This window comes from Coprinopsis cinerea (genome assembly GCF_000182895.1).
Source record: "Coprinopsis cinerea okayama7#130 chromosome 2 map unlocalized cont3.2, whole genome shotgun sequence".
NCBI classification, from domain to species: domain Eukaryota; kingdom Fungi; phylum Basidiomycota; class Agaricomycetes; order Agaricales; family Psathyrellaceae; genus Coprinopsis; species Coprinopsis cinerea.
In genome coordinates, this window is record NW_003307543.1 from 218,035 (window position 1) to 237,769 (window position 19,735).

General features: G+C 51.5%; 8 protein-coding genes across 8 annotated transcripts; 4 read left to right on the forward strand and 4 right to left on the reverse strand.

Annotated features, from left to right (window-relative positions):
• Positions 1-133: 133 nt before the first annotated feature.
• On the forward strand, positions 134-1,365 carry CC1G_10185 (proteasome regulatory subunit 12; the record flags this gene model as incomplete). Its single annotated transcript, XM_001841136.2, has 4 exons — positions 134-157; positions 225-252; positions 327-557; positions 629-1,365. 4 exons carry the CDS (start codon positions 134-136, stop codon positions 1,363-1,365), a joined length of 1,020 nt encoding a protein of 339 aa, XP_001841188.2.
• Positions 1,366-1,947: 582 nt separating this feature from the next.
• On the reverse strand, positions 1,948-2,351 carry CC1G_10186 (hypothetical protein; the record flags this gene model as incomplete). Its single annotated transcript, XM_001841137.1, has 2 exons — positions 1,948-1,994; positions 2,051-2,351. The coding sequence occupies 2 exons, from the start codon at positions 2,349-2,351 to the stop codon at positions 1,948-1,950; spliced, it is 348 nt and encodes a 115-aa protein (XP_001841189.1).
• A 706-nt stretch (positions 2,352-3,057) lies between these two features.
• On the forward strand, positions 3,058-4,170 carry CC1G_10187 (hypothetical protein; the record flags this gene model as incomplete). The annotated part of the gene is made up of 1 exon (XM_001841138.2): positions 3,058-4,170. The coding sequence occupies one exon, from the start codon at positions 3,058-3,060 to the stop codon at positions 4,168-4,170; it is 1,113 nt and encodes a 370-aa protein (XP_001841190.2).
• Positions 4,171-4,626: 456 nt separating this feature from the next.
• On the reverse strand, positions 4,627-5,030 carry CC1G_10188 (hypothetical protein; the record flags this gene model as incomplete). The annotated part of the gene is made up of 2 exons (XM_001841139.1): positions 4,627-4,673; positions 4,730-5,030. 2 exons carry the CDS (start codon positions 5,028-5,030, stop codon positions 4,627-4,629), a joined length of 348 nt encoding a protein of 115 aa, XP_001841191.1.
• An 826-nt stretch (positions 5,031-5,856) lies between these two features.
• On the reverse strand, positions 5,857-6,544 carry CC1G_10189 (hypothetical protein). Its single transcript, XM_001841140.2, has 4 exons — positions 6,218-6,544; positions 6,122-6,159; positions 5,998-6,064; positions 5,857-5,896 (listed from the first exon to the last, which is right to left on the reverse strand). The coding sequence occupies exons 1-3, from the start codon at positions 6,484-6,486 to the stop codon at positions 6,018-6,020; spliced, it is 354 nt and encodes a 117-aa protein (XP_001841192.1). The 5' UTR covers positions 6,487-6,544; the 3' UTR covers positions 5,857-5,896; positions 5,998-6,017.
• A 789-nt stretch (positions 6,545-7,333) lies between these two features.
• On the forward strand, positions 7,334-9,940 carry CC1G_10190 (hypothetical protein; the record flags this gene model as incomplete). Its single annotated transcript, XM_001841141.2, has 7 exons — positions 7,334-7,969; positions 8,028-8,347; positions 8,409-8,523; positions 8,591-9,201; positions 9,261-9,551; positions 9,612-9,713; positions 9,772-9,940. 7 exons carry the CDS (start codon positions 7,334-7,336, stop codon positions 9,938-9,940), a joined length of 2,244 nt encoding a protein of 747 aa, XP_001841193.2.
• A 197-nt stretch (positions 9,941-10,137) lies between these two features.
• On the forward strand, positions 10,138-11,076 carry CC1G_10191 (hypothetical protein; the record flags this gene model as incomplete). The annotated part of the gene is made up of 4 exons (XM_001841142.1): positions 10,138-10,332; positions 10,395-10,613; positions 10,767-10,935; positions 11,003-11,076. 4 exons carry the CDS (start codon positions 10,138-10,140, stop codon positions 11,074-11,076), a joined length of 657 nt encoding a protein of 218 aa, XP_001841194.1.
• Positions 11,077-12,416: 1,340 nt separating this feature from the next.
• On the reverse strand, positions 12,417-14,798 carry CC1G_10192 (glucan 1,3-beta-glucosidase; the record flags this gene model as incomplete). Its single annotated transcript, XM_001841143.2, has 4 exons — positions 12,417-13,155; positions 13,210-13,479; positions 13,535-13,894; positions 13,951-14,798. 4 exons carry the CDS (start codon positions 14,796-14,798, stop codon positions 12,774-12,776), a joined length of 1,860 nt encoding a protein of 619 aa, XP_001841195.1. The 3' UTR covers positions 12,417-12,773.
• Between the last annotated feature and the right edge of the window lie 4,937 nt (positions 14,799-19,735).

A 19,735-nucleotide genomic window follows, 5' to 3' on the forward strand; every position in this document is an offset into this window, starting at 1 on the left:
GCAAGCAAAACCAAACATCGTACGCGTCGCGTCAATCAATCTCGGGCACCGTTCACGAACTGAACGCTCACGACGACCCCGACGACTACCTTTTCCTTATCCCTTTTTCTCTTATCCTACTTGAATTGAGAGGATGGTAGCGACGACGACAGAACAAGTAAGTCTTGACAGATATGTTGGTGAATCTATTCTCAAACGATATACTTATTCAAGTTTTTAATTAGTTGACCGCTTTGGCTGGTACCACAGTCAGTACGTCCAATCTACCGCTGCGTAACGTGATAGACGACTGAAGAAACCCTTCTTCTCCTTCTCTGGAACGACAGTCGTACACCCACTAGTTCTACTATCAGTAACAGACCACCACGCCCGGTCAAACCAACGGACATCGAATAAGCGTGTTATCGGTGTCCTTCTGGGTCAGGACAACGGCAAGACCATCAACGTCGCAAACTCCTTTGGCATCCCTTTCGAAGAAGATGAAAAGGACAGCAAGACGTGGTTCTTGGACCACAACTATATCGAAGCCATGTACGACATGTTCAGGAAGGTCAATGGTGCGCTCCCTCCCCTTCTCCTCTTTCACAAAACCCTAAACTTCAGGTTGTGTTATGGATTTTGTAAACAGCAAAGGAACGCTTAATCGGGTGGTACCACACCGGTCCCAAACTGCGCGCCTCGGACCAAGAAATCAACGACCTCTTCAAGCGGTACATCGCCCGCCCCGTGATGGTCATTGTCGACGTCCGCCCAGACACAGTCGGTATCCCCACAGACGCCTACTTTGGCGTCGAAGAAATCAAAGACGACGGAACCGAAACGCGCAAAACCTTCCTCCACGTACCATCCGCGATCGAGGCCGAAGAGGCTGAGGAAATCGGCGTGGAGCACCTCCTCAGGGATATCAAGGATTCTACTACGACGACGCTGGCGACTAGGGTGGCTGAGCAGCTCGCGTCCTTGCAGGGCCTGCAGTCGAGGGTATCGGATATCCAGAAGTACTTGGTGCAGGTGGCCAAGGGTGAGGTACCGATAAACCATCAAGTCATCTACCATCTCCAGGATGCGCTCAACTTGCTGCCGGATTTGGATGGGGACAAGGAACTGACGCAGGGCTTTGCGGCGAGCACGAATGACCAGATGTTGGTGGTTTATTTGAGCAGTTTGTTGAGGGCGGTTATTGCGCTGCATGCGTTGGTGGACAACAAGGAGACGATTGGCAGAGCAGAGTTGGAGGAGGGTGAGGGGAAGAATAAGGATAAGACGAAGGATGGGAAGGAGAAGGAGAAAGAAAAGGGGAAGGACGAGAAGAAGGACGATTCGAAGGAGGGTGAGGCGAAGAAGGATGAAGAGAAGAAGCCTTGATTTGTATAGTGCCCGTTCACACTTTCGATTTCGCAATACCACTTTTTTCGTAAACCGACCAAGTCCAGTGAAATGGGATGTGTTAAACTGGGCTTGATTGCACGGAGGACATGTTATACCCTGATAGACGCCCAACGAGCGCTCACACGCAAGGTATCGTGTGGCCCAAGTATCGATTGGAAGAAGCAAAAGCAGATTTGGTCCCTGGTTTGTCAGGACGCAAACACGGAACAAATAGAGGCACGAAACTGGGCTTTCCAGCACCACAACCGCGACCGCGACCACGACCACGACCACAACAACCACCACATTCGCGGACTGGCGACGCTCTGTGTCTTTCGTCTTGTAATAGAACAATCCATCCCAATGTGGCGATCGATGAGTCATTTCTAGAAGGCTTTGGAAACCAGTTCTATTTCTCGCAACGATAGATACTCAGAGTGGTCGGGGTATATTCAGATTCTATAACGCTACGTGTATTAATCTAATTCTATTTGTCTATTGAAGGGTTGTGCACGTATCCGCTGGATCAGATATAATGAAGAAATGTACTTGCAAAAGAAACGTACGATGGGTCGATGTTTAAGCAGAGACGTTGATGGGGCTGCATCCGAGGGCAACGACACCGTCTACAGGAACGACATTAGAGAACGGTACTAGAACCGGGAAAGGCATGGATACTTACTGAAGCTGTTGTTGTTGCAGCAAACCTTCTGCTGAGTGCAAGAAGAGCCACCTCCGACACCGAGGACGTTAAGGCTGGTGCATCCCATACCGACTTGGCCAGTAATCTGCTTGACGTCGACCTTCAGGAGGCCGAGGAGCTTGGTCAGGGACTGGTCTAGCGACTTGGAGTCCTGGACGCTGTTGCAGCATTGGATTTCGCCGCCGTTGCACTGCTGGTAATCGACATTCTTTTGTCCACCAGCGACGACGGCGGAGACGAGGGTGAAGGCGAGGAGGGCAGAGGTGAGGCGGGCGAACATTGCGTTGTTAGAGTGGGAGGTGGTGAGTGAGGGGGTGGAGAAGGCTGTTGTGGACAGTAGAGTGGAGAGAGGCGAACTGGGTTCTGAGGAACTGAGAGCCGCGCTGGAGGGGTTTATATTGGTTTCTGGACCCGGGGTCTAGGGAATTGACACCTCGAATTCAATAAGAGGACCCTGCGCTTAGGCTGTCATCGCGTACTGGAGAAGGCTGAACCCGAAGAACGCGTCGAGGGTGAGTACATACTCCTTTAGGAAGGACTCGGGATTGATTTGGAAATCGGTAGACCATTTGTTCGGGCCCACAGCTCGGAAAAATTCAGACTAACCCTAATCATGATGCCTAAGTTTTCGGCTATGGTACAGTATACGAGGCTGCGGATTGATTCTCCCCCTCCTCCAATCAGCGTCTCGTGTATGCGGCGACTTGGAATGATAGAACTGGAAGTCTTGGACGCCCCTCCACCATGTCCAAGCGGCTCCAACCACGGGTGGTCTTGGCACACGGATACGGAAGGTAAGTGCCCTTGTCCGTCGCCTCGTGAAGGTCCCAGCAACCTCGAGGGATAAAAATCAAAGCGTTTTGCGCTTAACCCGCTGGTGAAGAGTCAGAATTTATGATTGATGTGAAGGGTGGAAAACTATAAAAACTCGAACGCATGATGATCTGAGTCCTTAGTTGAACTTGCACTTCGGTGACTCCGCCGAAATGACGTTCCAACGCAAAGCATCCTCGTCCAAATCCGACTCCGGTAATACCATAGAAATCGACCCAGAGCCCAACGAGAGAGTCGATCAAGCACTCTCGACCACACCCCAAATCCATTTCGATTTCGACAACATGACGCTCGCGGGAATGTTAGCTCCTCTCTCGACTCTGACTCATCTCCATCTCGGAACGGTTAGCTTTGACGACGTATATCAGGTTTTGTCGAGTGCCCCTCAGTTGCTCTTTCTCAGCTTCACGGCCAGCAACAGATCTGATACTTTAAACACCTGCACCAGAATCCAGCATGACCGTCTCCAAGCTCTCCATATCGTCATCGAGTCGGGGGCACACGCAGAGGCATTGACGTTTACTCGACTGGCAAGCTTTCCGAACTTGACTTCGCTTGACATCAGCTTCAAGCATGGAGGACAAGGTATCGACAGCCCAGTTCCATTGGCGTACCAAGCAAAAGCAGACGCCTTCCTTTCGAGCTTCATTGCGCCTTTCAGACACACTTTAGCTTATCTATCCCTGCAGGAATTGGATGGTCACTCGCCGGAGATTCTCTCCCCGCGGGCGCTTCAGGCTGTGGCACACCAGACTCCAAATCTGGTCCAGTTCTATGCAAAGAGACATGCCTTATCAAAGGACAGCGAATTCGAGGCGGTCATTGCATTCCTAACTGGCGGCGATAGCAAGCCAAACACCGCCACCAACTTCGACGACCTTTTGCGCTGCATTATGCGTTACGCCCTGTGGCCCAAGCTACAGTATTTCCGATGGGACTGCGGCGATTCCACTGACATTTCCGACCGTGCGCTGCTCGAGTTCATGCGAAGCCGATCCGGCCAGTATTACTATCACGACTGGCGAGTTGTCCCTCTTCATCAAATCGTCGTAACTCTCCCGCGAAAGCAGAACTTTCCTATCAGTCTATGGGATCTTGAAGGACTCCGGTACGAGATCGGCTACACTGACAAGTATTATTCGAAGGATGGAACCACACAGTACCTCCCTTTCGGACGATCCGGGACAGCGAGAGGTACGGTGGGATCCAAAATTCGGGAGACGTCCTACAATGCTTCGGGCTCACACAGGCGCTACTCTGCCTGATCTGTGGGGATTATGGACCCTTGGATTCAGGTTAGCAGATTCGCGTAGTGTTGTTCAATAATAGGGGCCCAGACCATTAGAGGCAAGGCCCCCTAATCGTATGGGCACGAGTGCTGACTATCACCAAGGTTACCGTAGATTTTGCGCTCTCAATTTTTTCGTCTCGATTCTCGTCAGATTGTGTCTTAGAGTATATTATCCGTGTTCTAGTATTACAAGTCGACCATCTGGGATCAGTAGATACGACTATCTCATTTACAGGGCCCTACCGTCAATCACAGGTGCCCATGATTTCGGAAGGGGCGCGCCAAATAGAAGATGATGAATTATGGAACACTAAAGGTTAAGTGCTACACTACTAGGGATTATAGTAGTATGAGCAGGCTACAAAAACATAGTCAGACGTCGGCTGCACCGTGATGACTGGGCAACCTACCATCCCGACGATGGAGAAGTTTAAGCAGAGACGTTGATGGGGCTGCATCCAAGGGCAACGACGCCGTCTAAAGGAACGACATGAGTAAACAGTACAGCCACAATATCTGAGCATGTGACATACTGAAGCTGTTGTTGCTGCAGCACACCTTCTGCTGAGTGCACGACGAGCCACCTCCGACACCGAGGACGTTAAGGCTGGTGCATCCCATACCGACTTGGCCCGTGATCTGCTTGACGTCGACCTTCAGGAGGCCGAGGAGCTTGGTCAGGGACTGGTCGAGCGACTTGGAGTCCTGGACGCTGTTGCAGCATTGGATTTCACCGCCGTTGCATTGCTGGTAATCGACATTCTTGTGGCCACCGGCGACGACGGCGGAGACGAGGGTGAAGGCGAGGAGAGCAGAGGTGAGGCGGGCGAACATTGTGTTGGATAAGAGTGGTGAGTGAGAGGCGGAGAAGGCTGTTGTAGAGTGGAGAGAGGCGAACTGGGTTCTGAAGTTTTGGAATTCGAGCTGGAGTGCTTAAATATCTTTGACGTGTCGGAGAGACGGCCCAGGCTTTGCACACGTTGTCCACACACAAGTGGAGGGCCCTGCTTAAAGCCTGTCATCGCGTACGCGACATCGGTGAAGCCGAAGAACACGTCGGGGGCAATCCCCATTTCGGGCAGGATGCGAGACTGATTTGGAAATCGGCGGAGTTCATTGTTCGGGTCCAAGGGCTCGGCGACGAAGAAAGTCAATTAACCCCAGAAGCGAAGTCTAAATTTTCGCTTGTCAGACTACTGTCATTTGTGTGGGTCACATAGTGTGGGTCACATGCATATAAATTTATTTTGAACATGATGCTGCTGGCATTTACTTATGTACCAGTTCTGGGGTAGATCTGGGTCCGTCGTTGCAGCGAAGGCGCTGCATGGTGCACAGTCTTGCGTCGATACCTCAAGAGTATTCGTATTTGTCCAACTTGAAAGGCATGAGACTACTAGGATGGCACGAACATTCGACAATGAGCAGGGAGTAGCAGTTGCGGGTGGCAACCGCTTAGTGACTTGGGTATGCACTCGTCCTGGCTTGGACTTGGTCCGCAACAGAAGGTTTTGAGCGAGCCCTGCAGACACCCCGAATCTCTGGATGGGGCGGTCTAGCGGTCTTAGTGCACTCCGAGAGACGGGGCTACGACCAGTTTTCAGCTTTGGGCATCCATCATAACGCAAGGCGAGTGAGTCAGGTCACCAGAACAGATTTTGCACGTAAGCGCCAATCGTGTATTAAAATGATTCGGGGTACTATAAAATGTATTACAGGTGCGGTATGATAGGGTGAGGAGGGTAGGTGGAGACATTTGGACGTCAGCAAAGGGGAATGGAGAAATAAGAGAGAAACCCACAACTCCAGTGAAAACGCCGCTTAGGCTGAGACGTTGGCGGGGCTGCATCCGAGAGCAACGACACCATCTGGACGAAAGGTATTATGTCAGTAGCTGACGGTCATCGTAGGCAAGCATAACGCACTGAAGCTGTTGTTGGTGCAGCAAACCTTCTGCTCAGTGCTGTAAAGGCTCCATCAATACCTCGACTACCACCCAGCGCAAGCAGTAGCCTACTTACCAAGAAGAACCACCTCCAGCACCGAGGGCATTGAGAGCAGTGCATCCGACACCGACTTGACCAGTGACCTGCTTAGCGTCAATCTTGAGGTGACCGAGGAGCTTGGTGACCTCGTTGTCGAGGGACTTGGAGTCCTGAACGCCGTAGCAGCATTGAATCTCGCCGCCGTTGCACTGCTCGGCCTCGACACGGCTCTTGTGGTGGCTACCGGCGATGGCGGAGGTAACGAGAGTGAGGGCAAGGAGAGCGGTGGAGAGTCGGGCGAACATTGTGCTAAAGGAGAGGCGGTGGTGAGAGGTTGAGAAAGCTGTTCTGGGGAGGGAGTGGGTGAAGGCGAACTGAGTTCTAAGGCGAGTGAATGACGGGCTGGAGGGGTTTATATGTAAGCCGTCGGCTGCTGTCGTAAAGGTGGAGTCTGGGCAATTGGCATTGAGTTGACACGTTGAACACGAAGAGGACCCTGTGTGTACGCTAGTAGAATCGCGTATCTCAAGCTCCAAATTGCTTCGCGCGTCTATCCCTTTTCCGGAAAGACCCAAGACTGATTTGGAGGTCGGCGGACTGGGTCGTTCCGTTGTTCGGGTCCATATCTCGGACTGTGTAATTACCCTCCAGATGGCGGACTGCAAAATTCAACATGTCGCCATGCTACCAGAGTCTCAGCCTGAGGGAGGACAAGTGCCTTGAAGTTCGAGGGAGAAAGTAACATGGCCCTGGTTTGAACCCGCAACCTCATGATGGGATCACGATATCGAAGCCCCATTCAACTTTCCAACTTTCAACCTTTTTCCTCGCCACTGCGATCATCCTGGACTGCGTTGGCATTTCAACTGGGAAGGCGAAAGGAATAAAGGAATGTTGTCATCGCCTTTGGACAAATGACGTTCTGGTTGTCTGTTGCTAGGCCTCCGAACAGGACTCTGTCTCGAACTTCGTGCCTTCGCCCGTCTCTATCCTAGTGTGTCAATGCCACAGTCTTTTTGGCCACCCTAGTGTCTCGAGCTCCTTTTCATATCCATGCCACAGTGTCTCTTCAGGAATGTATATAATGTCTCCCTCTCTGGGTCCTCAGCGGCCAGAAAACTTTCCCTTTTTCCCTGACAGTAGCAGCCAGCGATGGAGCCCCAGTCTCCGAACGAAAACCCGACTCTTGAATGCTCCGGGATATCTCAACTTCCAAACGAACTTCTCTCAGAGATCTTGGAGCCCTTCTTCTGCGTTCCAGACGACAAATTCTCCAGCACCGAGCCTGTGTCACCGTTCTCGAACTACGGTCTTCCATCGTTACCTCCTCTCATGGTTTGTAAATTGTGGTATCAAATCGGGATCCCCTTGCTCTACGAGACTGTGGTGATACGGTCTCCGGGTCAAGCGTACGCTCTCTCACAGACGCTGGAGGGCAAGAGGGGGATTTGGAAGAATCGGAGGGGTAGAAGAGCGGCTAGACATGGTGGCAATTCCAACAAACGCGAACTGGGGCATGCGAAGTACATCAAGAAACTCAGACTCGAAGGGTGGTACGGCTCTTACTCTGCATCGATACTGGAACTCTGCGGGACGGGGCTGGAGGTACTGTGGATGACTACTTCGCTGGGCAGCAGGGAGGCACCGACGAATTACGACCGGGGTCTGAAAGCGGTTGACCCGGTGAGGGCCATACTGTATAATAGCCAGTTGAAGACCGGAACGTCCAAGCTTCAGAAGGATGCGACTTCCTTCTTGAAGGATGCTTTGGAAAGCTGGAGCAGGATGGTGAGTACCTCCGTTCCGGTTATTGCTGTCCATAAACTAACGTCCGCTGGTGTGGCAGGATTCACTCGTCGTTGTCAGCCACGAGAACTTCGAGAATCTCTCAGAGTTGATTTCCGCAATCCCTGATACGTCCCGTCTACGGCACCTTACTCTGGGCGATAGATACTCGTGTCAAACTTATGGCTCTCTCTGGACACTTCTGCACTACTACGACATATCGAAACAGCTGAAGAGGCTTACGACGCTTCGTGTTGTCGACAATCAGCGTACGGCTATTCCAGATGACTGGGCCAGTCATAAGGAGGCGAGATACGTTGAGCTGGCTCGCGATACCGCGTTTGTGAAGAAGATTGAGTGGGTTAAGCCGCCATCCAAGGAGTAAGTGGGCCTGAGCTTCTCCTACGTCGTATGTCGCTAATCGTCGAGATGAACACTACAGCCCCTGGGATTGTACCCTTCCCTTACCGAAGACCTGGATCAACACGATGCTAGCCGAGCCAGAAGTCAAAGAAAGAGGTGGATTCCTTCAGAGGGTCCCCCGGTCTGATTGTGAGGTGAGGATTTGTTGCGACTCTTTTGGTGACACTTGCTCAACGCGGGTTCTTTGGATATCGATGACAGGACGACCCGGACTCGGAATTACTCGTCTGCCACATATCCAAGCCAAAGGCTTTCCGGCGTTTCTTCTCCGCGGGAAGGCTTCATTACATGTCCCGTCTATGCCTTGACTTCTCCAGTCTTCCACTGGTTTCCGATCAGAAACTGGCAGAGACGCTCGAGCTATCGTTTCGGCGATGCGTTAACCTCGAGGAATTTATTGCGCTGGAATACTGGGAGTTGAACAATCGGTATTCACCTCGCTACTATCCAGCGAGGGAGACGGAACACCATCCAGTACCTCGTCCTGGTATCCGCTGGTACACGTTTAGGACATTGGCGGAGGGTGTAGGTCGGCGATTGACGCGCTTGCAAGTTCCTGTCGTTGTTAACGATGCGGACGAGCTTCTTCAAGCGGAAGGCAATTTCTTCTACCTGCTCAGGCAACTTGGAGAGCTAAAGATATTGGTCGTCGACGTTCAGCTTCCGAGGATGTCTGGTGTGGAACGGGTGCCACTGCGAACGGGACCCGTTATAGTCTGGCCGGATGCACTCCCGAACCTCGAGCATCTTACGTTCGTCTCCTGGCCCCGTGCCTACACCACTCGTTTCCTTGAAACGTTCAGTTATATGAGGTCAGTCATTACACTAATTGAATCCCATATTCTCACTGAATCACTTTTTACTGTGGTAGTCTACCATCTCTCCGACGTCTCGAGTTTCCAATTTGCGGTCGGGAATCATTCGCCCGCACCGACATACAATGCTTCTTGGCAGTTCACGGTCACAAGATTGTGATGCTGGAAATTGACCCGATTATTCCTGGTCTCATTCCAGATTATTGTCCCAACGTTGTGACCTGGAGAATACCTACAGGCGTTCTTGGCACGGTGGCCGGGTTCGACCCGAGGTGCCTCGAGTCATCGAGTGAAGGTTTCGTGGATATGAAGCTGGAGATTATTCGGCTTGGGACGATCGATATCAGGTGAGTCATCTCGATTACCCCGGGGACAACTGCTTTGGGTATACTAACTGGAACTGACAGCCAAGAGGCGCTCGACGCGCTTATGGGTCATGATTTCTCGATGATGTTCCGGTTGTTGGAAATTCGTGTCGAGGATCCAGCTTTTTCGTGGCCTCGTAATCAGTGAGTCAATGTACAAAGTGTTAGATTTAATTGAGACTCAATATATACCCTGCCACAGACGAGACATCGACAAGTCAAAATGGGTGCCCTTAGCGGAGCGGTTGTTCGACATAGGAATCAGACTTACAGACGTTCACGGTACTGGGTGGAGGCCGCGGTTGAAGAATCCTACGGCAACTAAAAGATCAAAGAAAAAGAAAGCTATTACTACTATTGCGAGTCAGTAGATACCAATGGGCTTCGTCATGTCCATATCCTAGAAATAAAGTCTTCTCTGGGAATCGAACCCTGGGCCGCAAACAAGCGCCCAAGAAGCCGGATCGCCCCGGGCGTTTTGGCGGAGCGGTCTTGGCCGTGGCTGTGCGCGCACCAATGACGCGAAACATTTGGCTGGTTCAAGGTTGTCCTCGTTCCGCGATCTCCAATGGCCTCCCTTTTGCGACGGCAGCCATGTAGGCTACCACAGTACACGGTCCTTCGACAATACCTCTCGACAAATGCTCAAAGACCAGCCCCACCGTCACAAGAAAGTCCGGAAGTCACGACGTTCTCTGATACTTCACGACCTCGACCGTATTATGCGAAGCACCCGCCGACGAGAGAGTTGCCTAGGATCAAGGTGCGCAGCCTTCTATTATCACGATGAAATGTAAAGCAAGAACTAAGTCTGTAAATCAACAGTCCAAATGGCCAGGAGCATTGGCAACGTTGGCTGTAGCCGCATGCGGCGGCGCGCTGTTCATGACATACGCGACGAACCAAGAGAAGCTGTCGAGTTCGGTGTTTAGGAGTATCATAAGGTCGCTGAGGGCGGATCCTCAGATGCATGAAGCACTGGGAGATGCTATTAGACCGCAGCCGGAGTGGTGGCTGAATGGAGACCCGAGAGTCATTGGCCGGGTGAGTGTCGGTTATTTTCTTATTTTCAGAGACTTTTTTGTGGGCTTTTTGAGCATGGGTGACTCTGTAGAGTGCCTGGCTGCTGCATGAAGTCTCTTTTGTGTCGGATCCAAGCTGTACGTGCGTCGGAGCTAACCTTATTGCGTTTTTCAGATCAGCGTACTGCAAGGGAACATTGACGTCAGTTTTAGAGTGAAGGGTTCGAAAGGCACGTACTTTACCCATTGGATCAGGCTCAAGATTTTTATGACATCTTTTTCAGGCTCTGGCACCGTCTACTTCACGAGTATAAGAAAAGAGAAGGGTGCACCTTTCACTGTCTGTGCGTACCTTTCTTCACATCTTCCCTGACATACAAATTGACCACAACCTCCCAATACAACAAATAGTGCGTTTCAAAGTCATCTGTGACGATGGAACTGTTGTCAACATTTCCGACACTCTTCCAATGGAACAACCATAATATTATCCCACCTAATTTGCAATCTATTCATCGTTAACCACTCCTCCAATCGCCCCTTGTCGCGTTGCAATCGTCGCCTAGCTGGAGGGAGCTAAGAGCTGAGGTTGCATCACATCTCTCACCTAGACCCTACGGAGGTGCTCTGCCTTCCGTGTTGCATTCCTCGCGCTATTCTTACCGGCTGCTGCGACATTCCATCGAACACAGTCCGTCCCTCCTTTACACCCCTTTCGTTGACGACTGGTGTCCAGACTTTTCAACAACTGTACCCGCGAGCCAAGATAATAAACTGACTTCCGCGCGCGACGTCAACCTATGTCCCAGGAATCCATCCCCCATCCCAGCAATACATCCAAACCTGTGGTGACTGTTGCTGTGGTCATGGTCTTACAGCCATTCCGTCCTTGGGCACAGGAATTCTCGAAATTCTGGATGATGGACTTGTTCTGGCTAACGAAACTCACTCGGGAGGTCATCTCGTCAAAAAGTCTTCTGTGCGTCCAGCAACCAGCCTTCGCTTTCCTCGATTGAGGTACTAAGCCTGGTCTGGATCTCCTTCAATTCTGATGGTCACTTCAAGGTCATCATGTTCTCGAAATCTGCTTTTCTGGGATCAGGTACCAGGAAACGATAGATGGATGAAATTTTCGCGTTCGTCAGTCCTATTTTTAGGACAAGGATGGACAGCGTTGGGATTCATCGACTCGTCTGATCGTGTTCTAACCGCCATGAACTGTTTCGAGATAAGCCTCGCTCACGACGAAGACAGAAACATACCGTTTGCCACATGCGTGCGTGGCTACACGCACTGGCTGGCACTCGTGTATTTACACCCGTACGTTATTGCCGTTAACCTGCAAGTCAGCATGTAGCACATGACACATTACAGTATTCAGAACCTGTCAGCCAAAGCAACGAGGTAAACGTAGGCACCGGTGAGGGTACGATCGAGTCCCGTTGGTTTGGCCTGGTCTGTACATACAATTTCTCCTGCCTCCGCCGAGAGTTGACAGACCTGTCTGCCTACCCTCAAAATAAGCGCCGGGGTTTATCGCCACGTCCGTCCACCGGTTCAAGGCGTGTCCAGGAATAGCTAGGTTCTCCGTCTCGTGTCAGTGTCGCGGAACATGCATGGACTCATGAATTGTTCCAACTTCTCGTTAACGATAACGTTGGAGGCGTCTCGACTGCCCCTTCGTGAAATATACACACGCTCAAGCCGGCAGCACGGAATTGAGCTGGAGATCTTGTGGAGATCTTCCGTGGACTATGTGACAATAGAATTCAGAAGCTCAGCGCTCAGGTTTCCGTGTTTGCGTCTTCTGTTCTGTCGGTTCCTTGGTTTCTTAAAAATATGCCATTCTAAATCGAGAAAAATATCCAAATATAACGAGGTCCCAAGAAAGAAGGAATTCGAACAGGGGAAACTAGAGCCAAGGGAATAAAATTAGGTTTGCAAGCGCTCGTGGTTAAGAGGTTTTTGTTCAGGCGAGATATACTACGGTAGTTGGAATGTATAGTGTACATGCAGCAGCAAAGCGAGAAAGCGGGGAGAATGCCAATGCGGAACATGCGCAGCGTAGAACGAAGGAAGGATAAGATAGTAAAGCTAGCTTGAGTGGAAAAAAAAAAATGTCCAGTGTCGTATCGAAAGAAAGAAAAAAGCGAAAGCAAGGAACCAAGCCCTCACCAACCCTCTACGCCGGCGCCTTACAATGCTTCCACATCTTCACATAATCAACCACCATCGCTCTCTGGTTCACATCCGTGCCCCACGTAGGATACCACTGTTCAATCGCACTAAGGAAATCCCTTTGGGGGTTCCCAGCGCTATTCAACCACGGCTTATCCCCCTGCGCTTCGGGGAACCAACCGTTCGTCCCTCCGACAGCGACGTTGAGAATTAAGAAGAATTCTTGGTCGAAGGGTGTGGCATTGGTACCGTTGGCCCAGGGGTTGTGCAGGGGTGCGAGGGAGTTGCCGTCGAAGACTGTGGCTGGCCATTCGGCGCGCTCGAAGAAGGGCTTGTTGAAGCGCAGGTCGAGGAGGGTGTGCAGGCGGGAGTCGACGTAGATTCGGCTGAAAAATGAGTAATGAGCAATCAGTAAAGGATGAGGGAGGAGGGACACGTACAGGAACTTGGGCGTCCACTCCAAAGCATACGTATGGAACTCGTCGGCGAACGACTTGCGCTTATCGCTCCACCAGCTGTAGGTCTTGTCGACGCCGTTAAGACCAGGTGCGGGTCCCCAGTTCAGCGAGCCTTGGACGTAGTTCGATCCATGTGCCGTATAGCGCAGACCGTTACCGCGGGACTCGACGATATCGATTTCGCCACTCATAGGCCACGGGCCGTACACGCTGTCCTTGGGCAACATCCAAATGGCGGGCCAGAGCCAGTCACTAATCATACCAGGCTATTAGCCGAGTGTCAAGGCGAGATGGGAAGGGAGCGTACCCATGAGGCATCTTGGCCCGAATCTCCACCCGTCCATACCGAATACTCGCACTCTTGATAGTCGTCAACCGGGCACTCTGCACGGGGTTAATAATAGCCCCGCTTGTGGCGTTGGAAACTTTGCTGCACGCGTTGGTATAGCCTTCGATGTCGAATACCTGGCTGCCGTCGGGTTGCAGGATGAAGCCTCCGTCAGGCCGTGTTTCGTTGAAGGTGCAGCCGGTGATGTTGTAGATGGTGCCGTCGAGGACGGCGTCCATGCCGATGTTGTCAGCGGTGAGTGTGGGGACGATGTAGAGCTTGCCGTCTTGGACGAATGAGTTGTTCGATGAGGCCGTCGTCATCTCGAATTGACCGTTGCTGCAAACCTCGGGTGTCAACAAACCAGAACCCCACTGAAGAAAGAAGAGACGCACCCAAAGCCATCCATAGTAACTTCCCTAAAGAAAGTGCCTCCCTCTCCAAACACAGTATCCGGATTGCTAAAATCCTCGTCCAACACAATACACAACGGCTCCTTGTCCAACTGCACATTCTTAACAGTGAAGAAACACTGCACAGCGCCACCCGCAAAGCCCAACAGCGCAAGCGCATAAACGATCCAATACGACACCACCTTCCTCGCACTCTTCTTCTCCTCCTCCTTCCACGGCTTCGGCACAACCACATCATCAGGCAACTTGTGGCTTTTCATCCTCGTGCCTTTATGCCTCAACGCCGCCGTGCTCCCATCGGGGTTTGGGGTCGACGGTGTGGGCAGCACGCCATAAAGACTGTTCGCGCTCGTGAAATGCGGGATGCGCTGGGAGGAGGAGCGGGCGGAGCTGTACCCGTAGGTCGGCGGGCCACCGAGGCCGCTGCTGGACAGGTGGCTGTCTCTGTCTCTGATATCCTTCGACGAAGACTGATGGAGGATCGAGCGGGGAACGTGGTTCGGAGCGTTGGAGAGGCCGAAGGGGAAGCTGAACGTCGAGCCGGACGGGCTCAGTGCCGGCCTGATGGACGGAGGGCGGCTCGAGTCGGGCGAGGCAAAGGGGTCGCTGAACGTTGACGACGCCGTGTTCGGCCTGGTGGCTGATGAATATGCGTTTTTCGAGTTGGAGTGGGTGTTGGTGTTGGAGTGTGTTGGTGCGTTATTGTTGGAGGAGGAGGAAGAGGCGTTGTGGGGTGTGTCATCGCTGGTGACCGCTATGCCAATCGACCCCGAAGATGCCGTTGACAGCTGGTCCTTGTCCTTGTCGCCGCCGCCAATCTGGAACGACATCGTGCAGTGCGAGGCAAGTCGGAGAGGGGGGTGGAGGGAACGTCAACGAGGGAGTGGGGTCAACGCAAAGGAAAGGAGGTCGGTTGAAAGGAACGTGGGGGCGAGCAAAAGCCGAGAGCCCAACAAGGGGTAGCTTTAGCTTTGCACGAACGAGGAAATAAGAAGCGCAGGGGCGATCTTATCGAAAAAAGAAGCGGCGGGTGTAAAGAAGGGATCCCCAAGGGGCGGCGCGGATTAGACGGGGAAGTCTTCGTTTATAGGACAGATTTTGATGGAAGGAGGGGCACAAGGTAAACTCGAGAGATTCTTGCACTCGGAAGATGTGTCGCTGGGTTGTTCGTGTTATCCCAGCGAATGGCTAAAACGCCGATGCCAAAATGATTGTGCTATTGATAGAACCAGTTGAAATTTGAAAGGTCTTTGAAGTGACTTTGTTGTTCGACCTGATTTCGTGACAGAGTCGTAGACGGTGAGAAAAACGGTAACGGAACAGAAAAGCATCTAGAACAGACGAACCTGGAATCTTGTTGGGCGTCTAGTAATGTTATGTCAAGCCAGGGGTGCAATCCGGTCCTCGATAACAAAAATAGCTATAGATTGCACACAGATGCCCAAGTTGGACGTTCGTCTCGCTGTCGTTGTTCGTAAATTGTTGGGTTGTCGCAAGGGGCGGAAGTATATGTCACTGTCGGGTCGGATTTGAATTACTTGAAAGAGCCCAAGCTAAATCAAAGACGAAAGGAGATTCCAAACATGAATGAATGAATGACTGTACGACGGAGGCAAGGCAGGAGCGGAAAAACTCACAAGCAATGATTGAGCTGCTCGAGTACCAAGATCTGGATGGAGCTGTCAAGCAAAGACTTCGGCGGTGTGTGGTCAGCGAAATAGGAATGTTAGTGACGATGATGGAATTGTTGTGGTACAAAGACGGCGATAGGATTCGAGGAAATGGAACTTGGCACTGGCTCGGTGACCCGTCGATAGATGGATGGGGTTGGATGGATGGATGAGCAGATCCCAGCAGGCGAAGAAGAGGATGGACGGAAGAGGGAAACAAGAAAGGGAATCTGACCCGCCTGGGAAGGTGAACCTAATGAACAAGCGTGCTTCTGGTGTTCGAGGCACAGCTTCACGTTCGGAACGGGGAGGAAGGAACGACAGGTTGGATAGAACAGACCGCGTTACGTTGTACCGATTTCTCAGGGACAAGAGGGAGCGAGATTAGAGAACTCCTTACCCAACCCCAACTCTATTTCCCAACGCCCATAAACAAGGGCTGATAAGTAGGAGAATCCACGAAGGAGAAACAGCGGAATCCTCCCAGGACTGAATCCAGATTTCACATACTGACCCTAGGGTTGACAGATAGTATCAGCTCGGAGGGTTTCAGCACTCCTTCCTCCGTGACAAGAAGAAACTTCGAAGAGAAATGGACGTCCCAAGCCGCACAGCCGAAAAACGCTGCATACAGCCCACAGCCCACAGCCCACTGCACCCTACGCCAGATTGACACCAGATTCCGAATTCCAGCCCAAGTTGGGCCCTTGGAACCAATCATTGTCAAGCATCGTGCTGCATCGTGGGGGGTCGACGTTAACGTTAGACAGGCAGTCAGTCAGAATGAGTAAACTGCCGTTCCATGCGTGCGTGCGGTTTGACATGGTGGGAAACCCGAGAGGAGAGTTAACTGTTAAGAACAGAAAAGAAGCAGGGGTTTGTCTTGAGCGTCCCGGTAGGCGGGAGGCGTGCGGTCAATATGATGTGGTAAGTGTCAGAGAGAAAGGTGTGTGGGTTAATTTCGTTGATTGATCCCGGAGAAAATATGTGGGATCTTCTCTCCTTATGGAGGACTTAGCGAGAACTTATCAGAATTATGATTTTCCTTGTTTTTTAGGGCTTTAACTCCTTTTGGACAGTCGGGTTGGCGGAGGCAGTTTTCGACGGGCGGCAATTTGGGCTGCTGAGAAACAAAGCTCGTTTTGGGATTTGGAAAGGTTATTATTACTGGACTCGTCCTTGAAGTTGCAGATCTCCTGGTACGAATCTATCTGTACACTCAACGTTAATGAACTCGTCGTTGCAGTGCTTCTCATATGGTGACTGACCCTTGCAGATCGGGCGCTTCCTTGCAGCGAAGGAGGATATCTGTAGACTGCCGGTCGGCTGTTGAGATATACTTATCTTTGTAAGGACGAACTCAATTTGAAGGGTGATTGAAGCTTCGTGACAGTGTGGGTGGAGGCTGGGCGAGATGAGGCCTTTTAGGAGGTTTGATAGGGAGTGCAGTGCAGTGGTAAGTATAGGCTGAGAACTTGAAGCAGCGGCGGTGTGTACCCTCCACCGAGGCGTTCGTATCAGGAACGGTCGCCCGGGATCATACGCTCAACTTGAAAGGGATCCATACCAGAAGTCAAATTTGAACACTACTTACAGAGCACGCTGTGCATCCGACTCTCCTCTCGCCCCTGGTCGACCATTCTCGACGTCGTTTCCCGAGAGCCAACTTGAAAGGCCCACCCCATGTACCTGGTAAGATCAAGCAGCAGTAGATGGCGTTGAAGTATGATTAAGCAGTAGCAGATGGCGTTGAAGTATGCACTATGGCTCACATCTTGAAGGCCGTGCGCGCAAATGAAAGCTTGACAATGTTGATCAGAGTTCCAACTTTAACGTGTAGGCTTATTGACACCCGATGACTAAACGCCGGTGCCAGCCACCACTCGTACTAGCGCTAGCAAGTGGAGCGGGTAGTTTTTGTACTCCTACATGGGTCCTACATATCAGCCCGCGGGACTGGTTAGCAGCACCTGAAAATCACTTACTGATGAGGGTTCTGTTCGGCGTCAAGCGTCAAGGGAGCGTAAACAGTCTACAAGTACGCATGTGTGTGACGGGCGGCCTACTCTGGCCATACCTCGTAACAAAAGTCGAATTTCTTCGCCTAGAAATCCCTTCTAGTTAAGTATCTCATCCACCTCGGAATGCTTAACGCACCCGACTCCTCACTCACTGGCAGTATCTTGAGGCAATCATATAAGGAAATTCTTCCTCATTCGACAACTTTCTGCCAGTGAACTGATTGATTCAGAGGAGATCTTTATCCCTCCCCGGAGGCCTGGGAATCACCTGGCAGCACATGTCCCAACGACTCGCGTTCTCGAGTCCGTCTTTCGGTGCGGCTGCCAAGTCCAGAGGTGGCCGGGATATGGGTGGTGTTAGACGGCTGTTTCATGAGTGTTCGTTGTGCGCGAAGTTTCTGTACCTTTACAAGTTACAGCTGACTGACTGATGGTGTTGAGACTCGGAGGACGGAGGACCTGATGGGCTGCTTACTTACTTGCGCGTTTTCCGCGATTTAGAGCCGCGGCTTGAACTTGGGGGAGGAATAATTGCTCGATGGTTCAAGTACGCCGAGGGATGGTCAGTTGAATCTAAAGTTGAAAATTGACGAGAAAGCTACTTCGCGGGTAGGCTAATGTAGTTGTGGGCTACCATGACCGATCGCGGCCACGGGCGCTTAGCGCTTAGCGTCAGTACCACCCATCGCTCTCGAGCTTAAGCCCTGATATGCGATCTACCAGTGCAAGACGGAGTCAGACACTAGCCTTGACCTTACCTGATACGCAGAAAACAAAAGGAAGTTCGTCGGAACACGCCAGCGATCATATGCTTTCCAGGAGGGATGATAGACATCGCGACAAGTGATTCAGAGTCCGAGTCCTAGATAGGCAAAACATTCCTTTTGCTCTATGATACTTCCCTCAGGCTCCTTTTGTTCTCTGACCTGAGTGATGGCTATATACTTACACAGTTGTAAGTACTTCTTCTTTTTCTGATCAAGGATCTGCCAGATGTTAATGTTATACTTAGACGTGGTTGGATGTCTTTCAAACGCTTCGGAACAAGAACTTCAACAGGGCTCAGCCTGTTGGTACTGCCCCGTGGCCTGCACGGATCTGCCAGTGCCATCTCATGTTCTCGAATAGGTTCTTTGACGGTGCGAGTCCGTCGGCCCCCAGGAGAACCAAGGCTCACTCCACGAGGACAAGGTAGTAGTTGAGTATGTAGTACCCTCAGCCGGGCAGCTCCACGAGCACGACTGCCTATCACCTCGAGCTCCACTTCATGACCTGAAGTCGATAACATAACAGTGGATTGGATGCGTACCTCGAGGTACTTATGTCCATACGATCCAGGCACGAGAAGCACCAAGCGTGCTTCTTTCAATTTTCCGGGTTCACGTTCCAGCTTTCGGAGACATGTATTTATATGTGCCGAGCTATAATTGAATGGAAGGAAGGAAGTCTTCTCGCTCGACGGGGCTGTGTAAGTACATGTGTGCCGGACGACGTCCCTTTCTCTTGGTGTTGTTGTTTGGATTGTATGTTAGCATTGTGCGCTGGGATTCGGGATTTAAGATTCGAGATTTGAGTGAGGCGAGGGTACTTAAGGTGGGTTTGAGATATCTAGGCGAGACTCCCTCTACTACATACGGACATCGATGAACTCTAGCGCCCGAGTCCAACTTAAAAGCCCCCTCCCCTCCTCTCCAGTTCGTAATATTTCTCCGACGGCACTAAGTTAATGTCGAGCTCGCCTCCTCTCGTCTCGTACATGTAATATTCCGGTCCTGGTCACAAGTCCTCTGCGGTCAGTGGGGATGCAGAGGGAATAGAAAGGCCTCCTCGCCCCAGTAGGCTTGTCAAGTGATATCGTCGGATACAAGGTGCTGATCACTAACGATTCATGCACATGAGTGATGAAGGTCCTGGGATTCCATCAAACACAAGGTTCGAGCATTTTTTGTTGGCTCGACTCTCAGACTCTTACTCTGGTCCGCCGCTTTCCATCTTCGAATTCGACTGAGAGTCTAGAGATGAGGGTGGGTTATTTTCGGAATCCGGGTTCCGTGCCTTTTTGTCGCTGAATAATGA

Coding starts and splice junctions, on each gene's coding strand:
- CC1G_10189 (XM_001841140.2), bottom strand. CDS start 6,486: ATGTTCGCCCGACTCTCCACCGCTCTCCTTGCCCTCACTCTCGTTACC. Junction 6,160..6,217: donor GCTGGAGGTGGTTCTTCTTG/GTAAGTAGGCTA, acceptor GAGCCTTTACAG/CACTGAGCAGAAGGTTTGCT. Junction 6,065..6,121: donor CTGCACCAACAACAGCTTCA/GTGCGTTATGCT, acceptor CCTTTCGTCCAG/ATGGTGTCGTTGCTCTCGGA.